Source organism: Heptranchias perlo, chromosome 11, assembly GCF_035084215.1.
Source record: "Heptranchias perlo isolate sHepPer1 chromosome 11, sHepPer1.hap1, whole genome shotgun sequence".
Lineage (NCBI taxonomy): Eukaryota > Metazoa > Chordata > Chondrichthyes > Hexanchiformes > Hexanchidae > Heptranchias > Heptranchias perlo.
The window spans coordinates 71138434-71164755 of NC_090335.1; the positions used below are offsets into that span (position 1 = coordinate 71138434).

The 26322-nt window shown below is 47.0% G+C and overlaps 2 protein-coding genes across 5 annotated transcripts in view; one reads left to right on the forward strand and one right to left on the reverse strand.

Annotated features, from left to right (window-relative positions):
- Positions 1-3597: 3597 nt before the first annotated feature.
- Positions 3598-8421, forward strand: atp5pf (ATP synthase peripheral stalk subunit F6). 2 transcript variants are annotated; one of them, XM_067993359.1, is made up of 4 exons: positions 3598-3645; positions 6431-6631; positions 7632-7756; positions 8300-8421. In XM_067993359.1, the coding sequence occupies exons 2-4, from the start codon at positions 6462-6464 to the stop codon at positions 8326-8328; spliced, it is 324 nt and encodes a 107-aa protein (XP_067849460.1). In that variant the 5' UTR covers positions 3598-3645; positions 6431-6461; the 3' UTR covers positions 8329-8421. The 2 variants fall into 2 exon arrangements, with proteins under 2 accessions (XP_067849460.1, XP_067849459.1); XM_067993358.1 differs by lacking the exon at positions 3598-3645 and adding an exon at positions 5994-6035.
- Positions 8422-8882: 461 nt separating this feature from the next.
- LOC137327485 (junctional adhesion molecule B-like) overlaps positions 8883-26322 on the reverse strand; it is a 62896-nt gene continuing 45456 nt past the window's right edge. The window contains exons 5-11 of one of the 3 annotated variants that reach the window (XM_067993362.1): positions 25476-25678; positions 24953-25055; positions 21876-21983; positions 21338-21353; positions 15205-15247; positions 13810-13858; positions 9118-9205 (exon numbers count right to left, since the gene is read on the reverse strand). In XM_067993362.1, the coding sequence (XP_067849463.1) occupies positions 13826-13858; positions 15205-15247; positions 21338-21353; positions 21876-21983; positions 24953-25055; positions 25476-25678 (506 nt within the window). In that variant the 3' untranslated portion in view covers positions 9118-9205; positions 13810-13825. Of the gene's footprint in view, positions 9206-10083; positions 13859-15204; positions 15248-21337; positions 21354-21875; positions 21984-24952; positions 25056-25475; positions 25679-26322 lie in introns of those variants that run through there. The other 2 variants (XM_067993361.1, XM_067993360.1) reach the window with 2 other exon arrangements.

A 26322-nucleotide genomic window follows, 5' to 3' on the forward strand; every position in this document is an offset into this window, starting at 1 on the left:
ATCACTCTCTGTGGGTGAGTGTTGAGGGAGTGAAGCAGGGTCTCTGGTGTTGGGTCTGTCCCCCTGGGTCACTCTCTGTGGGTGAGTGTTGAGGGGGTGAAGCAGAGTCTCTGGTGTTGGGTCTGTCCCCCTGGGTCACTCTCTGTGGGTGAGTGTTGAGGGAGTGAAGCAGGGTCTCTGGTGTTGGGTCTGTCCCCCTGGATCACTCTCTGTGGGTGAGTGTTGAGGGAGTGAAGCAGAGTCTCTGGTGTTGGGTCTGTCCCCCTGGGTCACTCTCTGTAGGTGAGTGTTGAGGGGGTGAAGCAGAGTCTCTGGTGTTGGGTCTATCCCCCTGGGTCACTCTCTGTGGGTGAGTGTTGAGGGAGTGAAGCAGGGTCTCTGGTGTTGGGTCTGTCCCCCTGGGTCACTCTCTGTGGGTGAGTGTTGAGGGAGTGAAGCAGGCTCTCTGGTGTTGGGTCTGTCCCCCTGGGTCACACTCTGTGGGTGAGTGTTGAGGGAGTGAAGCAGAGTCTCTGGTGTTGGGTCTGTCCCCCTGGGTCACTCTCTGTGGGTGAGTGTTGAGGGAGTGAAGCAGAGTCTCTGGTGTTGGGTCTGTCCCCCTGGGTCACTCTCTGTGGGTGAGTGTTGAGGGAGTGAAGCAGAGACTCTGGTGTTGGGTCTGTCCCCCTGGGTCACTCTCTGTGGGTGTGTGTTGAGGGAGTGAAGCAGAGTCTCTGGTGTTGGGTCTGTCCCCCTGGGTCACTCTCTGTGGGTGAGTGTTGAGGGGGTGAAGCAGGGTCTCTGGTGTTGGGTCTGTCCCCCTGGGTCACTCCCTACAGGTCACTCTCTGTGGGTGAGTGTTGAGGGAGTGAAGCAGAGTCTCTGGTGTTGGGTCTGTCCCCCTGGGTCACTCTCTGTGGGTGAGTGTTGAGGGAGTGAAGCAGAGTCTCTGGTGTTGGGTCTGTCTCCCTGGGTCACTCTCTGTTGGTGAGTGTTGAGGGGGTGAAGCAGAGTCTCTGGTGTTGGGTCTGTCCCCCTGGGTCACTCTCTGTTGGTGAGTGTTGAGGGAGTGAAGCAGAGTCTCTGGTGTTGGGTCTGTCCCCCTGGGTCACTCTCTGTGGGTGAGTGTTGAGGGGGTGAAGCAGAGTCTCTGGTGTTGGGTCTGTCCCCCTGGGTCACTCTCTGTGGGTGAGTGTTTAGGGGGAGAAGCAGAGTCTCTGGTGTTGGGTCTGTGCCCCTGGGTCACTCTCTGTGGGTGAGTGTTGAGGGGGTGAAGCAGAGTTGTTGGGTCTGTCCCCCTGGGTCACTCTCTGTGGGTGAGTGTTGAGGGGGTGAAGCAGAGTCTCTGGTGTTGGGTCTGTCCCCCTGGGTCACTCTCTGTGGGTGAGTGTTGAGGGAGTGAAGCAGGGTCTCTGGTGTTGGGTCTGTCCCCCTGGGTCACTCTCTGTGGGTGAGTGTTGAGGAGTGAAGCAGAGTCTCTGGTGTTGGGTCTGTCCCCCTGGGTCACTCTCTGTGGGTGAGTGTTGAGGAGTGAAGCAGAGTCTCTGGTGTTGGGTCTGTCCCCCTGGGTCACTCTCTGTGGGTGAGTGTTGAGGGGGTGAAGCAGAGTCTCTGGTGTTGGGTCTGTCCCCCTGGGTCACTCTCTGTGGGTGAGGGTTGAGGGAGTGAAGCAGGGTCTCTGGTGTTGGGTCTGTCCCCCTGGGTCACTCTCTGGGTGAGTGTTGAGGGAGTGAAGCAGGGTCTCTGGTGTTGGGTCTGTCCCCCTGGGTCACTCTCTGTGGGTGAGTTTGAGGGAGTGAAGCAGAGTCTCTGGTGTTGGGTCTGTCCCCCTGGGTCACTCTCTGTGGGTGAGTGTTGAGGGAGTGAAGCAGAGTCTCTGGTGTTGGGTCTGTCCCCCTGGGTCACTCTCTGTGGGTGAGTGTTGAGGGAGTGAAGCAGAGACTCTGGTGTTGGGTCTGTCCCCCTGGGTCGCTCTCTGTGGGTGAGTGTTGAGGGAATGAAGCAGAGTCTCTGGTCTTGGGTCTGTCCCCCTGGGTCACTCTCTGTGGGTGAGTGTTGAGGGGGTGAAGCAGGGTCTCTGGTGTTGGGTCTGTCCCCCTGGGTCACTCCCTACAGGTCACTCTCTGTGGGTGAGTGTTGAGGGGGTGAAGCAGAGTTGTTGGGTCTGTCCCCCTGGGTCACTCTCTGTGGGTGAGTGTTGAGGGGGTGAAGCAGAGTCTCTGGTGTTGGGTCTGTCCCTCTGGGTCACTCTCTGTGGGTGAGTGTTGAGGGATTGAAGCAGGGTCTCTGGTGTTGGGTCTGTCCCCCTGGGTCACTCTCTGTGGGTGAGTGTTGAGGGGGTGAAGCAGAGTCTCTGGTGTTGGGTCTGTCCCCCTGGGTCACTCTCTGTGGGTGAGTGTTGAGGGGGTGAAGCAGAGTTGTTGGGTCTGTCCCCCTGGGTCACTCTCTGTGGGTGAGTGTTGAGGGGGTGAAGCAGAGTCTCTGGTGTTGGGTCTGTCCCCCTGGGTCACTCTCTGTGGGTGAGTGTTGAGGGAGTGAAGCAGGGTCTCTGGTGTTGGGTCTGTCCCCCTGGGTCACTCTCTGTGGGTGAGTGTTGAGGGGGTGAAGCAGAGTCTCTGGTGTTGGGTCTGTCCCCCTGGGTCACTCTCTGTGGGTGAGTGTTGAGGGGGTGAAGCAGAGTCTCTGGTGTTGGGTCTGTCCCCCTGGGTCACTCTCTGTGGGTGAGTGTTGAGGGAGTGAAGCAGGGTCTCTGGTGTTGGGTCTGTCCCCCTGGGTCACTCTCTGTGGGTGAGTGTTGAGGGAGTGAAGCAGAGTCTCTGGTGTTGGGTCTGTCCCCCTGGGTCACTCTCTGTGGGTGAGTGTTGAGGGGGTGAAGCAGAGTCTCTGGTGTTGGGTCTGTCCCCCTGGGTCACTCTCTGTGGGTGAGTGTTGAGGGAGTGAAGCAGGGTCTCTGGTGTTGGGTCTGTCCCCCTGGGTCACTCTCTGTGGGTGAGTGTTGAGGGAGTGAAGCAGAGTCTCTGGTGTTGGGTCTGTCCCCCTGGGTCACTCTCTGTAGGTGAGTGTTGAGGGGGTGAAGCAGAGTCTCTGGTGTTGGGTCTGTCCCCCTGGGTCACTCTCTGTGGGTGAGTGTTGAGGGGGTGAAGCAGGGTCTCTGGTGTTGGGTCTGTCCCCCTGGGTCACTCCCTACAGGTCACTCTCTGTGGGTGAGTGTTGAGGGAGTGAAGCAGAGTCTCTGGTGTTGGGTCTGTCCCCCTGGGTCACTCTCTGTAGGTGAGTGTTGAGGGGGTGAAGCAGAGTTGTTGGATCTGTCCCCCTGGGTCACTCTCTGTGGGTGAGTGTTGAGGGAGTGAAGCAGAGTTTCTGGTGTTGGGTCTGTCCCCCTGGGTCACTCTCTGTGGGTGAGTGTTGAGGGAGTGAAGCAGGGTCTCTGGTGTTGGGTCTGTCCCCCTGGGTCACTCTCTGTGGGTGAGTGTTGAGGGAGTGAAGCAGGGTCTCTGGTGTTGGGTCTGTCCCCCTGGGTCACTCTCTGTGGGTGAGTGTTGAGGGAATGAAGCAGGGTCTCTGGTGTTGGGTCTGTCCCCCTGGGTCACTCTCTGTGGGTGAGTGTTGAGGGAGTGAAGCAGAGTCTCTGGTGTTGGGTCTGTCCCCCTGGGTCACTCTCTGTGGGTGAGTGTTGAGGGAGTGAAGCAAGTTCTCTGGTGTTGGGTCTGTCCCCCTGGGTCACTCTCTGTGGGTGAGTGTTGAAGGAGTGAAGCAGAGTCTCTGGTGTTGGGTCTGTCCCCCTGGGTCACTCCCTACAGGTCACTCTCTGTGGGTGAGTGTTGAGGGGGTGAAGCAGGGTCTCTGGTGTTGGGTCTGTCCCCCTGGGTCACTCCCTTCAGGTCACTCTCTGTGGGTGAGTGTTGAGGGAGTGAAGCAGAGTCTGTGGTGTTGGGTCTGTCCCCCTGGGTCACTCCCTTCAGGCCACTCTCTGTGGGTGAGTGTTGAGGGGGTGAAGCAGAGTCTCTGGTGTTGGGTCTGTCCCCCTGGGTCACTCTCTGTGGGTAAATGTTGAGGGGTGAAGCAGGGTCTCTGGTGTTGGGTCTGTCCCCCTGGGTCACTCCTTGTGGGTGAGTGTTGAGGGAGTGAAGCAGAGTCACTGGTGTTGGGTCTGTCCCCCTGGGTCACCCCCTTCAGGCCACTCTCTGTGGGTGTTTAGTCTGTCCCCCTGGGTCACCCCCTTCAGGCCACTCTCTGTGGGTGTTTAGTCTGTCCCCCTGGGTCACCCTCTTCAGGCCACTCTCTGTGGGTGGGTGAGTGTTGAGGGGGTGAAGCAGGGTCTCTGGTGTTGGGTCTGTCCCCCTGGGTCACTCCCTTCAGGTCACTCTCTGTGGGTGAGTGTTGAGGGGGTGAAGCAGGGTCTCTGGTGTTGGGTCTGTCCCCCTGGGTCACTCTCTGTGGGTAAATGTTGAGGTGTGAAGCAGGTTCTCTGGTGTTGGGTCTGTCCCCCTGGGTCACCCCCTTCAGGTCAATCTCTGTGGGTGGGTGTTGTGCTGTCATTTTAAGGTTTTTGATCTATATTTGTGAAAAAAAAATTAAGATCCCAATTTTACATTGCTTTAAAAAATCAAAAATTGTAGCTAAGAGGACATCTGGTCAGAGATGGTCAAAGTTATGACGGGTTCTGAAAAGATAGGTCAGGAGACATTCTTTCCACTGGTCCATGAGTTGCTAACTTGAAGGCAGAAATGTTGAGATCATTATTAGGACAGTGGAAGAGGTTATAATTTTTTTAATATATTATATATGCAGAGGGTTGTTAGGACTTGGAATGCACTACCAGAAACAGTGGTGGGAGCAGAATCCATAATACATTTTAAAAAGGGAAAGTAGATAAAATAATTGAATGAGAAAAATTTAAAAGGTTACAGGCGGGGTAAGTAAGTGGATAGCTTTTTCAGAGAGCAGCACAAGGGGCCAAATGGCCTCCTTCAGCGCTGTAAAATTCTAGCAAGTGTTCTGATCTGCTCTGTGCTTGGGTTTAACTTGTGGGGGTTTATTTAATTGAAGACTTGTCTTAAACCCCAATTCCAGAAGATTTTTGTAATAAGGTTTTCACTTGTCTTGTTTGGTGTCACGACAGTTTGGTTTTTGCAATGGAATTTCTCCAAGTTGAACTGGAATATAGGTATTAAAGCAGTCAGTTTTTCCACTTTGTGCCTTTATGATGTGGGATTGTTAATTGTTAAGGATTTGGGGTGAATTTTCATCAGCAGAGCAACTGTCCGAACTCAAAGCAATGCCCACGCATTGGCCCAGTTGGGTTTGGGTTTGGGGGGGGTGCGTGGTGGAAAGTTGGTAAAATTAGTTGTTATTATTCTTTTACAAATAGATAATGGTCACAAGCTTTTGGGGTATTGGACTGCGAGGAACCTATGTTAGTTGGGCAACTAGTGTGCCAATTGGAAATGATTTATCTCTGATCTTGTAGCTTTTAAGTTATTTTGTGTGGGGGGAGGGGGCAGGAGATTGGGTGGGTGTCGTCCAGATTCAGCTCTTTCCCCATGAGTTGCTTTATTCTCTCCATTAGCCGTCTGTCAATTTTGTAAAATCGATGTTGAGTGTTTTCCTCCTGTGTCTGTCGCTCCAGGTCAAATTCTTATTTCTATCAGTGGATGGAAGATGGGCAAGACTTAATCAATTATTTTAAAAAGAAAGTTACAGTACAGTTAGAGTAAGGCTACATGATCAGAAGAGGGCAGATGAGCAGTTTAGATTTAACAATGTCACGTAGTGGTGAATATGTACTGTATTCTGTGGATGGTGGTGGCAAATTCAGGAGGCAGCTGGATCGATACTCAGGTGAGATTGAGGGTTATGAGAGAGCACTGTGCGGTATTTTTCTCGAACGTGCAGTCACCTCTTTCAGTCCTGCAAGTTCCTAAAAATCTTTACAGCCCACAGAAATAATTTGATTTATTGCTCTCTCTTTTATTTATATTTTTTATTTCCTTTCCACCAGCTGGAAGGGTGAGTAGCTGATGTATCTACCAACGCTCCTCTGTAGCTACAATACTGTGAGTTAACTTTCCCTTTCTTCTACCCCCCCACTCCCCCTTTCTCCCCATACAAGAGAGAACAAATTGTAGCGCCAACTGAGACCGTCCCTTACTGATTACGGAGCTAAAGTTAGGACTTGGTTTCACTCCCCAGATCGTTTCACTGATAAGTGCAGTGCCCGTTAGTGTTCTCGAACCATTCAGACCAGGAAGGTCTTTGCTGAGTCAACTGGTCTCGGTTAGCACTACAATTTGTTCTCTCTCATGTATGGGGAGAAAGGGAGGGCGATGCAGAGGTTGGGGGGGTGGTGTATGGGGAGAAAGGGAGGGTGATGCAGTGGTTTGGGGTGGGGGTGGTGGTGTTTGCCTCAGGAAGGTCTTTATAAACCGTGTTTTATTCTTGTTTTCTACAGTGCAAACTCCGATCTGCCCAGCCACGCCACCATGATTCTGCACCGCGTGTTCCAGTTTTCCACCGTCCTGCGATCTGCGCTTTCTGTTCAGCTCCGGCGAAACATCGGGTTCACGGCCGTCGTGTTTAACAAGACCAAGAACCTCGACCCTATCCAAAAACTCTTTGTAGATAAGATCCGAGACTATGACGCCAAGAGCACGTAAGTGACTGGAAAGAGATGCAGAATGGGAGGGAAGCGGGCAATCCTTTTTTAAGGAGGAACTAGTGGATGGTATGATTTTATAAGGACAGGTGTTATACCTAGTACATTGAGCTCAATTGTAGGACCTGTTCTGCTGCCCAGCTGAGGTTAGTTAACTCAATACAGACCAGCAATGAACTCACTCCCAAAGGAAGGTGCCATGCATTTATAGGCATCACCTTTTGTCCCTGTTTCTCTCTGTTTCCGGTCATTCAATCAGTGTTCATCTCTAGCATCCCATCTGCAGCATCCCGAAGATCTGTTTCCTCGATTATGTGAAGACAATGAGCTGTAGGCTGTACTTTCCGCTGCTCTTCAGCCAGAGAATGAGGGGGAAAAGCTGCAAAAGAAAAGAGCGCTAAGGAGGTTTTTCTTCAATTGGGAAACCTAGTTGAAGAGCCAAGACCACGAAGACAGCACCAAAGCTGAGAAGACTAGAAGAGGAAATGAGAAATTGAGGGGTAGTGGTAAGATGACCCTAAACTTGGATTTTAAAAGGAGATGTTGTAGGAGGAAGACGACTGCTTTAGATTGGATTGGATTCTAGGAGAATGGCCTTCATTGTGTTTACACTTAATCCAAATCCCCTATTCAGTCAGTAGACCCAGTTTTTCACGGTGTGAGTACAGAAGCAGTTTGAGGGAGGTAAGGAAGTTTCCACAGTTGTGGAAAAGAATGAGTTACAGTGTCACACAGCTCCGAGTCACGAGGGAATTGTAGTATTTGAATAAAATTGATTTATTTGAAATTCAAAATAGTGGGGGTGGGTGGGGGGGGCAAAGTGAGCACGCCAATACAGAACCCAGAGAGGTGCAGCTTTAACCTAATGTTTGTTAATGATACCGGCAGGATCACCTTGGTTCTGAATTGGTTAAAATGGGTATGGGTAATGTATATGTGAGATCAAGGTATTCGACTTGAATCTTAGTGTTTTCCTTCCTTCCCTTTTTAAATACAGGAAAGCGGGTGGTCCTGTTGACACTACTGCAGAGTACCAGAAGAACATGGCCGAGGAGATCGCCAAGCTGCAGCGGCTGTACGGGGGAGGCGATCTCCTCAAATTCCCAGATTTCAAATTTGAGGGTGAGTTGTTCTGGAAGATGCAAACGGTAAGCGAAGAAAACCTGTAGGCAAGAGTCGGCACGCTCCCTGGCACCCTCAGGAAGCACTGGCCCAATTCTGAGGGGTAATGGAGGTTCTCACCGTGTGTGTGTGTACGTATATATAAATATATATGGCACTTTGCAATGTGAAATTACAATGCGAAATTACAATGCAGCTTTGTAAAATATTTCACCTGATAATTTCGGAGTGGCGGTACTTGTATGTGTACAGGTCCTGTGATTAGTGTGCTGTTTCAGGGCAGATTTAGTCATGACCTCTGCAGGGAGCACGCGACTTAACGCAACTTGTCTTAACTTTTAAAGCAGCTACAGTAGCAAAGCATCTCTTTGCTGATGGCTGAGTGAGATGGAGTTGTAGAGGTGCAGAGACTGGAAGGTCAGCCTCCAGTGAGAGTGTGGGGCTGGAACAGTAATGCAGAGTATTAAAAATAAAAACTTTTTAAAAAAGAACTCCAACAAAAAGGCTTTCCACTAAACTATCTTTTTATTTTTTCCTCATTAGCTCCCAAATTTGAAGAAGTCAGCAAGTGATTAGTGTCTCCAGAAAGGAAGGAACTTTCTGTTCTTCGTTGATGTTTCCTGGGACTGTAGAGTTGTAACTTAATAAATTCCATTTGGATTAAAGCACGTCTTTTTCTCGTATTGATCACACAGCTCACTCACCGTAGACTGGGTGTATCTGTTCTGTACATGCACTCCTTATACAAGTTTCTACATGAATCAGTCAGCCGGTTTGGTTGCCTATCTGTCTCTGCCGCCCCCCACCCCACTCGCCCACCAGCCTTGCACTCTTCAGACTTGAGCGCAGACGCTAACCTTGTAGATATCGTTGTGCACCCTGAAAACGGGACAAACCAGTGAACAAGTATTATATAAGTGCAAATCATAGAATAGAATATAGAATCTTACAGCACAAAAAGAGGCTATTCGGCCCATCGTGCCTGTGTTGGCCCTTTGAAAGATCTATCCAATTAGTCCCATTTCCCTGCTGTTTCCCCATAGCCCTGCCATTGTCTCCCCTTCAAGTATTTAATCCAATTCTCTTTTGAAAGTCACGATTGAATCTGCTCCCACCCACCCCCCCTTTCAGGCAGTGCATTCAAGATCATTACAACTCGCTGCGTTTATATAAAAAAAATTCTCACCTCCCCTGTTTTTTTTACCAATTACCTTAACTCTGGTTATCGATCCTCCTGCCAGTGGAAAAAGTTTCTCCTCATTTACTCGTATCAAAAACCCTTCATGATTTTGAACACCGATATTAAGCTTCCCCTTAACCTCTGCTCTAAGGAGAATGTTAATCTAACCATATATTATGGAATGGAGTTTGGTGGGCTAGATTATGGTGCATAATGTGAACCTCTTCTCCAGCAGCAAAAGGGTAGAAATGGACGATCTTTAACAAGCCCTGTAAAAACAATTTAAAAAAAAACTAAACTTACTTTCCCAGAATTTTGCAATGGGATTACATCGAATTACATAGAATGTACAGCACAGAAACAGGCCATTCGGTCAAACAGATCCACGCTGGTGTTTGTGGTCTACATGAGCCTACTCCATATAACCATATCAGCATATCATCCTATTCCTTTCTCCCTCATGTTTATCTAGCTTCCCCTTAAATGCATCTATGCTATTTGTCTCAACCACCCCTTGTGGGAGTGAGTTCCACATTCTAACCACTCTCTGGGTAAAGAAGTTTCTCCTGAATTCCCTGTTAGATTTATTTGTGACTCTCATATTTACGGTTTATATTGATGCAATTGTACGTTTTGCTAACCCATTTTCAGGAGCATACAGTGGGGCTGAATTTCTGCGAGGGTTCTCGTACTCCCCCCGCTAAAACTTTGGCGGGAGAGCCATGGAAACCCCAGATAATCGACAGACGAGTGGGAGAACCCCTGGGGAAATTCATCCCCCAATTTTAAAAAAAAAACTTGCATTTATATATAGTGCCTTTCACAACCTCAGGACTTCCCCAAGCGCTTTACAGCCAATTAAATACTTTTAAGTGTAGTCACTGTTGTGATGTAGGAAAAGAATCAGTTGATGTTATTGAATACAGTAATGTCACACTGTTCAAGATGATGGGTGTTTTGTTGGTAATGGCTACGGTGGGAGCAGTAGCTGATACTGGGTTGGGTCACCTTTCTTTTGATTCTTCAGTAAGTAAAGTGATTCACCGGGATGGTGGTGTCGTGGTTAGGCTCCTGGATAATAATCCAGAGAACATAGCTGTACTTGGGGCCACGAAGCTTCACGCACAATAACAGTAACAACTGAAAGTTCCACGTACTGCTTCTGTTTAATCAGTGTTAGAAAAAATACGCAAAAGTCTCAATACAGTACCTTGGGTGCAACGTTGAGTCAAATAATGAGTTGTCAATAGCAGATAAACATCGAGTTAAATTTACATGTGCTCTGTTAAAAGTTCATTTAAAGTATTTTAAAAAAAAAAAAATCCTTGTTAGGTGTTAGACACAGCTACATAAAATACATCGGCACCATTTCAAGTTACTGAACTCAAAACAGTTTAAAAACATGTAAAAAGTGCTTGCATTCAAAGAACTAGTTCCAACTCATTTTAAAAAGAAAGGAAAACAAAATGCTGGAAATACACAAGACCCATCAGCATCTAAAAAGAGACAAGACAGGTTAATGTTTCTGTTGTGGGCCCTTCAATCAGAATACATTGGGAGATAAGCAAACTCTTAGAGCAGTGATTTCCAAACTTTTCTGTATGGACCCCCTGCAAATATTGATATATTCCTGGGGACCTTTTTTTTTTTTATTCGTTCATGGGATGTGGGTGTCGCTGGTGAGGCCGGCATTTATTGTCCATCCCTAATTGCCCTTGAGAAGGTGGTGGTGAGCCGCCGCCTTGAACCACTGCAGTCCGTGTGGTGAAGGTTCTCCCACAGTGCTGTTGGGTAGGGAGTTCCAGGATTTTGACCCAGCGACGATGAAGGAACGGTGACATATTTCCAAGTCGGGCTGGTGTGTGACTTGGAGGGGAACATGCAGGTGGTGTTGTTCCCATGTGCCTGCTGCCCTTATCCTTCTAGGTGGTAGAGGTCACGGGGTTTGGGAGGTGCTGTCGAAGAAGCCTTGACAAGTTGTTGCAATACACCCTGTGGATGGTACACACTGCAGCTACGGTGTGCCGGTGGTGAAGGGAGTGAATGTTTAGGGTGGTGGATGGAGTGCCAATCAAGCGGGCTGCTTTGTCCTGGATGGTGTCAAGCTTCTCTGCTTATTGTAAATACTGATACACTCCCGGGGATCCCATGCAAATATTAAAAGATTCTCAGGGTCTCCTGCAAATACTGATGCAGCCTCATGCATTATTGGGCATCCCCTGTCCCAACTTTCTGAAAGGCAGCATAAACTATTATCGGAATACAAGAACAGGATTAGGCCATTCAGCCCCTCAAGCCAGTTCCGCCATTCAATCAGATCATGGCTGATCTGTACCTCAACTCCATTTTCCCGTGTTTTCTTCATATCCCTTGATACCCTTATCCAACAAAAATCTATGAATCTCAGTCTTGAAAATTGCAATTGACCCAACATTCACAGGCTTTTGGGGGAACGGGTTCCAGATTTCCACTACCCATTCTGTGAAAAAGTGCTTCCTGGTTTCGCTCCTGAACGGCCTGGCTCTAATTTGAAGATTATGCCCCATTGTTCTAGATTCCTCCACCAGAGGAAATAGTTTCTCTGTATGTACTGTATCGAATCCCTTAATCGTTTTAAACATCTCAATTATTTCACCCCTCAACCGTCTAAGCTCAAGGGAATACGAACCAAGTTTATGCAGCCTGTCCTCATAACTTAACCCTTAAAGCCCCGGTGTCATTCTGGTGACTGCGCTGTATCGCTTCCAAGGCCAATATATCCTTCCTGAGGTTCGTTGTCCAGAACTGAACGCAGTACTCCAGATGGGGTCTGACTAAGGCTCTGTACAACTGAAGTATCGCTTTTGAATTCCAACCTCCTCGAGATAAATGCCAACATTCCATTAGCCATTTTGATTAAAAGCTAGTGCACGGGTACAAAAGTTAGTGATTTGTGTACATGGACCCCTAAATCCCATTGCTCCTCCACAGCTCCTAGTCGCTCACCATTAAGAAAATATTCCAATTTGTCTTTCTCAGTTCCAAAGTGAATTACCTCACACTTCACCCCCCTGCCATATTTTTCCCACTTAGTCTCTCTATGCAAAAGGAAAACAGTGCCATCATTGTAGAAAAATGTTTGTTAGTACTCTGTGATATCAATAAACTGCTAATAAATCAACATATAGAATACAGAAGTCTTAAGGCATTGCTTGCAGACCCCCAGATACTCACTCATGAGGCCTGTTTCAATGTTATGGGCCTGGAAGTTTGGAAAGAACTGTTCTTAATACTATTGTCTCATTGCTGTGGCTCAGTTGGTAGCATTCTCACCTCTGAATCAGAGACTTGAGTACATAATCTAGGCTGACACTCCAGTGCAATACTGAGGGTGTGCTGCACTGTCGAAGGTACCATCTTTTGGATGAGACATTAAACCGAGGCCTTGTCTGCCCTCTCAGGTGGACGTAAAAGACCCCATGGCACTATTTTGAAGAAGAGCAGAGGAGTTCTCCCCAGTGTCCTGGTCAATATTTATCTCTCAACCAACATCACAAACAGGTTATCTGGTCATTATCACATTGCTGTTTGTGGGAGCTTGCTGTGCGCAAATTGGCTGCCGTGTTTCCTACATCACAACAGTGACTGCACTTCAAAAGTACTTCATTGGCTGTAAAGCGTTTTGGGGCATCCTGAGGTTGTGAAAGGCGCTATATAAATGCAAGTCTTTCTTTATTAACAGACAAATCCTAAATCAGAACACCAAGACATCAGTAACTTGAGATATATGCAAATTAATGGGGCTGGACTGCAAAGAGTCACAGACCGAAGTTTTGACACCACTGCTTTATAGGACTGAATAAAATGAGTAGGTGTGGTGAAAGAAAGAACAAACTTGAAATTTATACAGCACCTTTCACCTCCTCAGGACATCCCAAAGTGCTTTACAGCCAATGAAGTACTTTTGAAGTATAGTCACTGTTTTAATGTAGGCAATGCGGCAGCCAGTTTGAACGCAGCAAGATCCCACAAACAGCAATGAAATAAATGACTGGATAATCTCTTTCTAGTTACGTAGGTTGAGGGATAAATGTTGGCCACAATGGGGAGGACTCCCCTGATAGGGTTAGATTAGATAAAAGTTAAGTCAGAACTCCTGACTCACTAGATTTGCAGCTTTTGTTTCTCTTTTTTTGAAAACTAATTTAATTAGAAATTAAATTGTAGAAAAAAATTCCCTTTCTCTTACGTAAGACCCTGTTTAAAGGAATGTGGGGTCTGTGGGGTTTTCCCTTTTTATAGGTGGTGGTTTATGTGCATGGACGTGAGCCCAACAGTGCCTTTAACTGTCACACTCAGGACGCTACTTTGGACTACAAGTCATTGGGTAGATCTTGACTTTGTGCGATAGTGTAAAACGGGTGATGGTGAGTCGGCCGCCCGGTTTACGTCACTCCCCATTTTTATTTCCATCAAAGTCAAACGGGGAGAGACGTAAGACGGGCCTGCCGACTTGCTGTCACCCATTTTACACTATCAACAACGACTTGCATTTATATAGCACCTCTAACGTAGTAAAACACCCCAAAGCGCTTCACAGGAGCGTTATCAAACAAAAATTGACACTGAGCCACATAAGGAGAGGTTAGGACAGGTGACCAAAAGCTTGTTCAAAGAGGTAGGTTTTAAAGAGCGTCTTAAAGGAGGGGAGAGAGGTGGAGAGATTTAGGGAGGGAATTCCAGAGCTTCAGGCCTCCGCCAGTGGTGAAGCGAAGGAAATCGGGGATGCCAGAATTGGAGCAGCAAAGTCAAGATCTACCCCATTGTTCTAAAAAAACAAGCCGAGTATTCTTTATGGATACAAATAGTGGTTTGGAATTCTTCTTGGACGTACTGTCATTTTGTCCACTTCAGATAACAAAAGACTTGGTGTGTTTGAAATCCTGCGACAGTAAAGAAAAAGAGAAAATCAGAAAAAATATATATATCTAGATGTGTAAAATCTATAATTAAATATAACGTAAGAAAGGTATCTAGAACAAAAAGAGCAAGTGAGCCAGTCATTTTACGGTGGTTTCTTCTGACCTGGAGCCGGAAGTTTAGAAGTACCTCCCCTCACCGACAATTAATTGACCTCAGGATGTATTTACTTACAGCAATTAGACTTGGTGGCTTTAAAAGGACAGTGTGAAGTTAAACACCTTATCAGTTTGCATAATGCTACGTGCGTCCCAGGACGCCAAGCTCCCGTCGCTACGCAACAGCGTGTCATTTGACTTGCTGTGAGTAACACCACGGCAGACTGGCCAGTGTTTAGTGCAGACACAGCGTGTCCCAAACCAGATGCTTCAGTCTCCACTTTCTCTGCTCTCACTGATTAACAGATGTTCTCCCCAGTGTGATACAGTTCCACTGGTGTCAGCTACTCTTATGCACCGTCTGAGTGAGCCTAGGCAGTGAGTGCTGGCAGGTTATTTGACAATGGTGGGCATCATAGACAAGGCCTATCCTGTCCTCGTCTGATATTCACACACCTGTACCATCCAGGGCATGTCGTCAGGTGGTGATTTTTCCCCTTTCTTATCCAAGGGCCACTGTAACCCGGTACAGTCATTCCGGCTGAGATCAATTAACCCAGCACAGACCACAGTTCAAGCTGGGCCTTATGAACTGGCTCACTAGCATGTCATATGGAGCATTTATTCACTATGCCGTCAGGGATCTCTGGGCACCATCAAAACTCACCAAATGGAGAAAGCTGCCAGATCATTTGCGGTAAGTATTAATGCTGATAAACTCGTAACAATCAGGGACAAATTGCAAAAGCTGCTTCAAAAGTAGCAAAGTTTGTGTGTATTACAGAGGAACAGCAGACCCTGTGTGTATTACAGAGGAACAGAAACCGTGTGCGCATTACAGAGGAACAGAAACCCTGTGTGCATTACAGAGGAACAGAAACCCTGTGTGCATTACAGAGGAACAGAAACCCTGTGTGCATCACAGAGGAACAGAAACCCTGTGTGTATTACAGAGGAATTATAGACCCTGTGTGCATTACAGAGGAATAACAGACCTATATGAAACGTTTTGATGGAAGTGAAGTGTTATTACAATGTCCCAGTCTGTTCCTGCGATGTGACTCTTTCCTGCCTATTTGAGATTTTTTGTTGGAGTTTCATGCTTTCCTTCAGCAGTGCAGTTGCAGAGTCCCAACGTGCTGTAGAACCGAGGCTCAGCAAATTCTCCTCCCATACAAACACATTGACATGTAACATTAATTCACACTTACTTCAGTAACTGGAGAAGCAGTCGTGTGGTTGGTGCTATTTTCCCTGCGGAAACAGAAACATCAAGTGAGTATATCATAACCTCAGGGAGAAATGATCAGGGACAGCAGGTGTGAACAGGGTTACCTCAGGGAGAAATGATCAGAGACAGCAGGTGTGAACAGGGTTACCTCAGGGAGAAATGATCAGGGACAGCAGGTGTGAACAGGGTTACCTGAGGGAGAAGTGATCAGAGACAGCAGGTGTGAACAGAGTTACCTGAGGGAGAAGTGATCAGAGACAGCAGGTGTGAACAGAGTTACCTCGGGGAGAAGTGATCAGAGACAGCAGGTGTGAACAGAGTTACCTCGGGGAGAAGTGATCAGAGACAGCAGGTGTGAACAGGGTTAACTCGGGGAGAAGTGATCAGAGACAGCAGGTGTGAACAGGGTTACCTCGGGGAGAAGTGATCAGAGACAGCAGGTGTGAACAGGGTTACCTGAGGGAGAAGTGATCAGAGACAGCAGGTGTGAACAGGGTTACCTCGGGGAGAAATGATCAGGGACAGCAGGTGTGAACAGGGTTACCTGAGGGAGAAATGATCAGAGACAGCAGGTGTGAACAGAGTTACCTCGGGGAGAAATGATCAGAGACAGCAGGTGTGAACAGGGTTACCTCGGGGAGAAGTGATCAGAGACAGCAGGTGTGAACAGGGTTACCTCGGGGAGAAGTGATCAGAGACAGCAGGTGTGAACAGGGTTACCGCAGGGAGAAGTGATCAGAGACAGCAGGTGTGAACAGGGTTACCTCAGGAAGAAATGATCAGAGACAGCAGGTGAGAACGTGAATTATTGGGAAAGAAATGAGGAAAGCCAACAATTTGGAAGAAAGAAAGACTTGCAGTTATATAGCGCCTTTCACGACCTCAGGATTCCCCAAAGTACTTTACAGCCAATTAAATACTTTTTGAAGTGCAGTCACTGTTGTAATGCAAGAAACACGGCAGCCAATTTGCACACAGCAAGATCCCACAAACAGCAATGTGAGTACAGGGTAACCTCGGAGAGAAATGATCAGAGACACCAGGTGAGATAATTTGTTTTTGTGATGTTGGTTGAGGTATAAATATTGGTCAGGACGCTGAGCAGAACTTCCCCTGCTCTCCTTCAAAATGGTGCCATGGGATCTTCTACGTTAAGAAATATGCCTGTATAAATGTGTTGTTTCAAGGATTTTAGGACATAGATTGTGTGGCTGGAGGTGGCATGCGGGAATGGACGTGTCTAGCTGCACCACATCTGGATGGGGTGGGCTTGATGGCCCAAATGACCTTTGCTTTGTACGTTAGGCAAAAAAAAAAACAGGAAGAGAAACACACAGACACACACAAGGATAAAGAAACAGATACACAAAAAGAGATCGAGACAGAAAAAGGCAAGAGAAAGAATGAAACTACATTTATATAGTGCTTATCACATTCTCTGGATCTCTGAAAATACTCCACATACAATGAAAAATTCTGGTGCAGTGACTATATCGATGTATGGTTCATAACTCTGGGCGCAGGGAGTCTCAATGCAGCAGATGTCTATTTGCAAATCCTCTCTGCATGACCTATAGCTGCAGATGAAGCTTCCTTTCAGCTGTGCTATGACTTCAAAGGTGAGTTATTCTATCTTCTCCGCACTTTGTAAAGTATTTAAGTTTTATTTGCCTATTTCCCCCTTACCTTTCTCTCCACAAGGCGCTGATCAATGCCACATCAGCTTTTCACTTGGGTGCCCCAGTACAGAAAAGGACATTAAAGCCATAGAGAGAGGCTACAGCGAAGATTCACCAGGATGATGCCAGGGATGGTAACCAGTTACGAGGAGAGAGCCGAGATACTGGGACTATTTCCACTGGCGCAGAGAATGTTAATTTAATAGAAGTTTTTAAAATGATCAAGGGTTTTGATAGTGTGTATAGGGAGAGACTATTTCCTCTGGTTGGGGAATCAGTGATGAGGGATCATCAATTTAAAACAGTCACTAAGAGAGTGAGGAGAGACATTTCTTTATGCAGAGTGTTTGAGCATAGAATGTTTTGCTACAGGGAGTGATTGAGGGAGAGACTACTGCATCCTTTAAGGAGAAATTGGATATATATATATATATATATATATATATTTGAAGCAGACAAGGATACAACAAAGTTACGGGGAAAACGGCAGGGCCATGGGATTAGTTTTTGGATTGCTCTAGCAAAGAGCTGGCACAGACTCAATGGCCTCCTTCTATGCTTTTAATGATCCGCCATTCACGTGTGAGCCCAGACAGAGATTGTAGTCTACACCCTCTGTTCCTCTGTCTCTTAATTACTTCCCATTCCCCACTCTCTCTGCCGTACAAATGGAGGCTTATATTTTTCAGTCACTATTCTCTTCATGAATCACTTTGCCCTGCCTCCTCTTTCCGCACCTTCAAAAGGCTCTTTTCAACAGTGTCCTTGGTATCTCCCTCTCCCCACAGATCCCTTACTTACTTACTCAGTGCCCACCCTTCCCCGCTTGTAAGATGCTTTTGGCTATATGAGGAGTGCTATATAAATGCAGGTTGTTTGAATGTGGGGAGATAAATTCCAAGCCCGATCCCGTCCTCGTGGGATGCTCACACACACATACCTTGCACCCGACTCGCCGGATAGTGAATAGGAGCAGGAGTTCACGGCTGCCTTTTCCCCTTAGGAACAGGACATTCAACCCCTCGAGCCTGTACCGCCATTGAATTAGATCATGGCTGATCTGTATCTTAACTCCATTTTCCGTCTTGGTTCCGTAACCTTTAATACCCTTGCCTAACAAAAATCTATCAATCTCATTTTTGGAATTTTCAATTGACCCCCAGCCTCAACAGCTTTTTGGGAGAAGAGAGTTCCAGATTTCCACTACCCCTTTGTGTGAAGAAGTGCTTCCTGACATCTTCCATGAACGGCCTAGCTCTAATTTTAAGGTTATGCCTCCTTGTTCTGGACTCTCCCCCACCAGAGGAAATAGTTTCTCTCCATCTACCCTATCAACTCCCTTAATCATTTTAAACACCTCAATTAGATCACCCCTTAATCTCCTATACTCTTCCTAAATCAAAGGGGCACGGAGTGAAACCAGTTTGTGCGAAGTTTCTGATCTCAGCCAGGGTGTTAGTCGGGACTTGGGGATGGATAATTTGAGCCCATTCCCGATCAGCCTATTCAGTGATACCTGCTGGAACATGGGTAAGTAAGTGTTGAGTACGGAGAGGATGAGGCCCACTGAACGCCCCGGTGACACTCGTCCATATATGTGAAGAATGGACACCTGAATGAGGTAGCAGAGGGCGACCGACACCTCTGCAATTGTACCTCATGAAGTGGAGATAGAACATAGAACATAGAAAATAGAAGTTTACAACATGGAAACAGGCCCTTCGGCCCAACATGTCCATGTCGCCCAGTTTATACCACTAAGCTAGTCCCAATTGCCTGCACTTGGCCCATATCCCTCTATACCCATCTTACCCATGTAACTGTCCAAATGCTTTTTAAAAGACAAAATTGTACCCGCCTCTACTACTGCCTCTGGCAGCTCGTTCCAGACACTCACCACCCTTTGAGTGAAAAAATTGCCCCTCTGGACCCTTTTGTATCTCTCCCCTCTCACCTTAAATCTATGCCCCCTCGTTATAGACTCCCCTACTTTTGGGAAAAGATTTTGACTATCTGCCTTATCTATGCCCCTCATTATTTTATAGACTTGTATAAGATCACCCCTCAACCTCCTACTCTCCAGGGAAAAAAGTCCCAGTCTATCTAACCTCTCCCTATAAGTCAAACCATCAAGTCCCAGTAGCATCCTAGTAAATCTTTTCTGCACTCTTTCTAGTTTAATAATATCCTTTCTATAATAGGGTGACCAGAACTGTACACAGTATTCCAAGTGTGGCCTAACTAATGTCTTGTACAACTTCAACAAGACATCCCAACTCCTGTATTCAACGTTCTGACCAATGAAACCAAGCAAGCTGAATGCTTTCTTCACCACCCTATCCACCTGTGACTCCACTTTCAAGGAGCTATGAACCTGTACTCCTAGATCTCTTTGTTCTATAACTCTCCCCAACGCCCTACCATTAACGGAGTAGGTCCTGGCCCGATTCGATCTCCCAAAATGCATCACCTCACATTTATCTAAATTAAACTCCATCTGCCATTCATCGGCCCACTGGCCCAATTTATCAAGATCCCGTTGCAATCCTAGATAACCTTCTTCACTGTCCACGATGCCACCAATCTTGGTGTCATCTGCAAACTTACTAACCATGCCTCCTAAATTCTCATCCAAATCATTAATATAAATAACAAATAACAGCGGACCCAGCACCGATCCCTGAGGCACACCGCTGGTCACAGGCCTCCAATTTGAAAAACAACCCTCTACACCCACCCTCTGTCTTCTGTCGTCAAGCCAATGTTGTATCCAATTGGCTACCTCACCTTGGATCCCGTGAGATTTAACCTTATGTAACAACCTACCATGCGGTACCTTGTCAAAGGCTTTGCTAAAGTCCATGTAGACCATGTCTACTGCACAGCCCTCATCTATCTTCTTGGTTACCCCTTCAAAAAACTCAATCAAATTCGTGAGACATGATTTTCCTCTCACAAAACCATGCTGGACTGTTCCTAATCAGTCCCTACCTCTCCAAATGCCCGTAGATCCTGTCTCTCAGAATACCCTCTACAGATGTCAGGCTCACCGGTCTGTAGTTCCCAGGCTTTTCCCTGCCGCCCTTCTTAAACAAAGGCACAACATTTGCTACCCTCCAATCTTCAGGCACCTCACCTGTAGCTGTCGACGATTCAAATATCTCTGCTAGGGGACCCGCAATTTCCTCCCTAACCTCCCATAACGTCCTGGGATACATTTCATCAGGTCCCGGAGATTTATCTACCTTGATGCGCGTTAAGACTTCCAGCACCTCCCTCTCTGTAATATGTACACTCCTCAAGACATCACTATTTATTTCCCCAAGTTCCCTAACATCCATGCCTTTCTCAACCGTAAATACCGATGTGAAATATTCATTTAGGATCTCACCCATCTCTCGTGGTTCCGCACATAGATGACCTTGTTGATCCTTAAGAGGCCCTACTTTCTCCCTAGTTACTCTTTTGCCCTTTATGTATTTGTAGAAGCTCTTTGGATTCACCTTTGCCTTATCTGCCAAAGCAATCTCATGTCCCCTTTTTGCCCTCCTGATTTCTCTCTTAACTCTACTCCAACAATCTCTATACTCTTCAAGGGATCCACTTGATCCCAGCTGCCTATGCATGTCATATGCCTCCTTCTTCTTTTTGACTAGGGCCTCAATCTCCCGAGTCATCCAAGGTTCCCTACTTCTACCAGCCTTGCCCTTTACTTTATAAGGAATGTGCTTACCCTGCACCCAGGGTGATGGACTGGGGTTGACAAATGTAAGGAATCTTACAACACCAAGTTATAGTCCAACTGTTTTATTTGAAAATCACAAGCTTTCGGAGGCTTTCTCCTTCGTCAGGTGAATGTGGGAATCCTTGAACGTTTCGCATTTATATTCAGAGAACAATACCTGGTGATTACAGATAATCTTTCCAACTGCCCGTTGTCAAGTCAATCAAAGTGTTCAGACAGAGAGGTGTTAGTGGAAGTGAAAGGATTTTGATAACACTGGTCGTTAACAATGTTTTCTTCCCCATCTCATCTCCCCCCTCCCCCCCAACCTTCAAATAAAACTGTTGGACTATAACCTGGCGTTGTAAGATTCCTTACATAAGAACAGATGAAGAAGAAGACAACAACTTGCATTTATATTGCACCTTTGACGTAGCGAAAAAGGTCCCAAGGCACTTCACAAGGGTGTCATCAAACAAAATTTTTTCACCGAGCCACACAACGAGATATTAGATCAGAGGTGGATTTTAAGGAGCGTCTTAAAAGGAGGAGAGAAGGTAGAGAAGCGGAGAGGTTTAGGGAGGGGAACTTAGCGCCTAGGCAGCCGAAGGCAGGGCCACCAACGGTGAAGACATCTGCTTCAGGAGAGGAGGAGGAGAGGGGAAAAACTCAGGGGGTGGGGTGGCGGTAAAGGAAAAACAGTCACTTACTTAGATGACTTTGTCTCTGTGAAGAGTAAAAATAAAACACAACGGTAATTAATATTTAACAGTCACAAGCAACATTAGGAACAGGAAAAATCTCTATGTTTCACAGTGCTTTGGAACAAATTATAAAGTGCACCAAATGATTGAAATAAATACGAGAAGGAGGAATGTTTTTGTAGGGAGGAAGATTATACAAATATTGTTTGATGTGAAAATGTACAAGAAAAAGCGATCACAATGTGTAATAACACTGCCCATTTCCCCAGACATCTGCATCAAATATTTCCGCTTTCTCTCCACCCTCCCCTCCCTTATTGAAGGTGCTGACTCTTGTTGGCAGCATGATTCCATGGACGTCGGTAGTCTCGCCCAAGCGGCCAGTCTCCATGCGCGAGCCTGGACAGTCGGCATCGCCAGGCGATTTGACAGTGGCCAGCCCGTTCCTATCGGACGTGCAAGCTGGCCCCTTGCTGGCAGGAGGTAAAATCACAACCCAGAACTCTTCTACTGACACTGACCCAGGAAACAAGATGTTACTCACTCCCTAAGTAGCCCTTCCTGTGGGCGTAATATACTCCAAGCCCGCACAGCGACAGCACCAAGGCAACGGTAACCACGGCGATGACGATTGCACCGACATTGAGGTCATCTGTGAACAAGTGTGTCAGGTGAGTGGGAGGCGAACAATCTCACCAACATACAACATGATGAAAAGGAAAAAAAAGAACTTTCATTTATACAGCGCCTTGCACGACCTCAGGACGTCGCAAAGCGCTTTACAGACACTGGAGTACTTTTGAAATGCTGGCACTCTTGTAATGTAGGACACCAATTTGCGCACAGCAAGGTCCCACAAACAGCAATGTGATAACGACCAGGTAATTTGGTTTAGTGATGTTGATTGAGAGATAAATATTGACCAGGACACCGAGGAGAACTCCCCTGCTCTTCTTCAAAATAGTGGCCGCGGGATCTTTTACGTCCACCTGAGGGGGCAGACGGGGCCTCGGTTTAACGTCTCAACCGAAGGACAGTGCAGCACTCCCGCAGGACTGCACCGGGTGAGTCTGGGCTCTGTGGGGTTAAAAAAAAAAAAAATTTTTGTCTGGGCCTGTTTTCAGCCCAGCGCGGCACTGAAAGAGGTCCCGAGGATTGATAGAAATTGGTCCTCGGGCTTCATCTGAATAACTGGGGCACGTGGCCGGAGCTGGCCACGTCTCCTCGGGCGGCTCGCCCATTGGAGAAACCCACCTTAAGGCCTTGTTGGCAGCGGCCCCTCAGGTGAGTCTTGGGCAGGCCTAATGGGCCCCACGCATGCAGCAGCAGGGCCAACACCTGCACAGATTGGGTGCAAGCCATCCCACTGCTAAATTGGTATGCTTTGCGCGCATTTTACACCTGAAATTTGGGCGAAATGCATACCAATTTCTACCCCTTTGCATTTGGTAAGGCATCTTGATTAAACTTTTCATTCATCAGTGTAATATCAACTGGACTCAATTGGTAGCACTCTCACCTCTGGATCAGCAGTTTGTGGGCTCAAGCACCGCTCCAGAACTTAAGCACAATAATCTAGAGCTCAGCTCAATGCAGTATTGAGGGAGTACTACCCTGGTCAGCCATCTTGCAGAAGAGATATCAGCAGGGGTTCTGGCCATTAAAAAAATCTCACGCCATTATCAGAGGAAGAGCAGGGAGTTCTCCTGTTGTCTTGGCCAAGATTCCTCCTTCAACCAACACCACCAAAGCAAAACTGTTCATTGATCCCATTGCTGTTTGTGGGATCTTGCTGAGCATAAATAGCTACATAACGACAATTACTGCACTTGAAAGTAATTCATTGTATGTGAAGTGCTTTGAGAGATGCAATAAGATGCTGTATCAATGCAAGTCTTTCTTTCTGTATGAATTATGAATGTCTCATTCGTAGATGTACCATATGGAAAAACAACGAATGGCAGTATACTCAATGGAAAGACACTGAAAGGAATGGATGAACAGAGGGACCTAAAGCTTGAAATACATAATTCCCTAAAAGTGCAAGTCCATAATAAAGGCCAATAGTATTTTGGGTTTTATAAATCTGGGCACAAGACAGTAATCGACATGGGTACGGTATTCTAGTGGTTATTTTACTGGATAAGTAATCCAAAGATAGGGACTAATAACCCAGAAAATGTGAATTCAAATCTCACCGTGGTAGTTTGAGAATTTGAATTCGGTGTAAAAAAAATTATAACTATTTCCAACGAGAGAGTCTAACCACCTCCACTTGACATTCAATAGCATTACCATCACCAAATCCCCCACCATCAACATCCTGGAGGTCACCATTGACCAGAACTCAAGACACATAAATGCCATGGCTACTAGAGCAGGTCAGAGGCTGGGTATTCTGCGACAAATGGCTCAATACCATCCAGGACAAAGCAGCCCGCTTGATCCACTACCTTAAACATCCACTCCCTTCCCTACCGGCGCACTGTGGCTGCAGTGTGTACTATCTACAGGATGCACTGCAGCAATTCATCAAGGCTTCTTCAGCAGCACTTCCCAAACTCGTGACCTTCACCACCTAGAAGGACAAGGACAGCAGGTGTATGGGAACACCATCACCTCCAAGTTCACCTCCGTGTCACACACCATCCTGACTTGGACATATATTGGCCGTTCCTTCATGGTCATGGAGTGGTACTTCCTACCTAACAGCACTGCGGGAGCATCTTCACCACACGGACCTCAGCGGTTCAAGAAGATAATGAATTTATAGAAGGAAATAGTTAGGCCGCAGTTAGAGTACTGTATGCAGTTTTGGGTGCCCTGTTATAGAAAGGCCATTAATGCCATACACCACCAAAATAATTGGATAAACGGGTCATTCATCTCATTGCTCTTTGTGGGATCTAGCTGTGCGCAAATGGCTGCTGCACTTGTGTAAACAACAACAATTAGATTCAATAGGATGATATCAGGGATGAGAAAGTACAGTTATGAGGAGAGACTTGAGATATTCGGACTATTTCTGCTGGACCAGAGAAAGCTAAGAGGAGATTCAATCGAGGTTTGTAAAGTTACGAAGGGGTTTGATACGGTGAACAGGGACAAACTATTTTCCCTGGTTGGGGAGTCAATGATGTGGGGGTCATCAAGTTAAAATTGTTACTAAAAGAGTGAGGAGAGAAGTTATGAGGATATTCTTTACACAGATTGCTGGAGCATGGAATGCCTTGCCACAGGGTCTGGTTGAGGCAGAGACCATTGTTGCTTTTAAGGGAAATACCTGAAGCAGAAGAAGATACAAGGGCTATGAGGAGAGAGTAGGACAGTGGGTCAGTTACAAAGAGCCAGCACAGACACCATGGGCTGAATGGCCTGCTGTAAACATCCAGATCCTATCTCTGGTCTTCGTTGCTTTAGCTGATCTTAGTTGGGGAGAACTCCTAGATTCTGATTCAGAGGCAAGAATGCTTCCAACTGAGTCAAGCTAACAAGCAAAGAACACGAAAGCTAGGAGGTCACTGTAATGTTCTTTCAGCCTTTAGTTAGGCCGCATTTGTGGCGAGGAACTCACTGAACACAATAAGACAATGGACCAGGTATAAAAGCGGAAGCACTTACTGATTTGCATGAACTTAACCGAACATCTCTGTGCCTGGCCAATTCCGTTATTCGCTTCACAGAAGTACGACCCACTGTTACTCTTCCTGATAGGGTTAAATATCTGTCAAAGCAAAAAAAAAAGGGGTCATACAGATGCGGGATAAAGAACGTTGCTCAGGTATCACCTCCACTTGGCTTCCAATTCACTTTGTATTTTGAGTTGGTTCCCAAGTAGGGAAATTATCCTTCTCGTGCTGGACTCATCCTAGTTTTGGAGGCGAGGAGGCCTCTATTTTTAGTAATCATGATTGGGAGAGTATTGAGCAGGATTTTGATTTTTTAAAATAACGTTGCGCCTGTTTCCTCAATGTGCACAACTCCGCATATTCTTAATTCAGCGGCAAGAGTGCTACCACCGGGCCAAGGGCCACATTCGACCCCAAAGCAAGAACAGGTGAGATGGCCATTAATTAAACATCACCGTTAATTGGAATTCAGTTCCCATTCTATATGACTTCATTCCCCGATGGTCTCCACTTACCAGCATTCCAGTCTTTCGGTTCACTGTGTAGGACGTGTTGGTGAAGGTGGAGTCCTTGGCCGGGTGCTCCAGGAGTACGCTGTTGTCTTTGTACCAGGTGTACTGGGAGGGCGGAGAGCCCTCGGACTCCTTGCAGGCCAGCTCGACCGCAGACCCTGACGTCGCCGAGCTGGGAACTTTACAGGTGGGAACCGCCGGCGGCACTGGCAACAGGAGAGTAGAGGAGAAAGGGGGGGAAGGGGGGTCACTATTGCGTAAAGCACTGACAACAACAACAACAACTCACAGTTATATAGAGCTTTTAACGTAGTAAAACATCTCAAGGAGCGATTATCAAACAAAATTCGACACCAAGCCACATAAGGAGATATTAGGACAGGTGACTAAAAGCTTGGTCAAAGAGATAGGTTTTAAGGAGTGTCTTAAAGGAGGTAGAGAGGGGGAGAGGTTTAGGAAGGGAATTCTCGAGCTTCGGGCTGAGGCAGCTGAAGGCACGGCCGCCAACGGTTGGGAGACAGAAATCGGGGATGCACAAGAGGCAAGAATTGAAGGAAATCAGAGATCTCGGAGGGTTGTAGGACAGGAGGAGGTTAAAGAGACAGGCGAGACTATGGAGGGATTTGATCACGAGGATGAGAGTTTTAAATTCGAGGCGTTGCCAGACAGGGAGCCAATGTACGTCAAAGAGCACAGGGGTGATGGGAGAACGGGACTTGGTGCGAGTTAGGATATCGGCTAAAGGCACTTCAGCAGTGCTATGCCAGCCACCTGGTGGCGCTCTTTCCCCCTTCACCCATTTACATTCCCACCTGGCACCGTACTGCGCCAGACCCCACGGGGGCAGAGG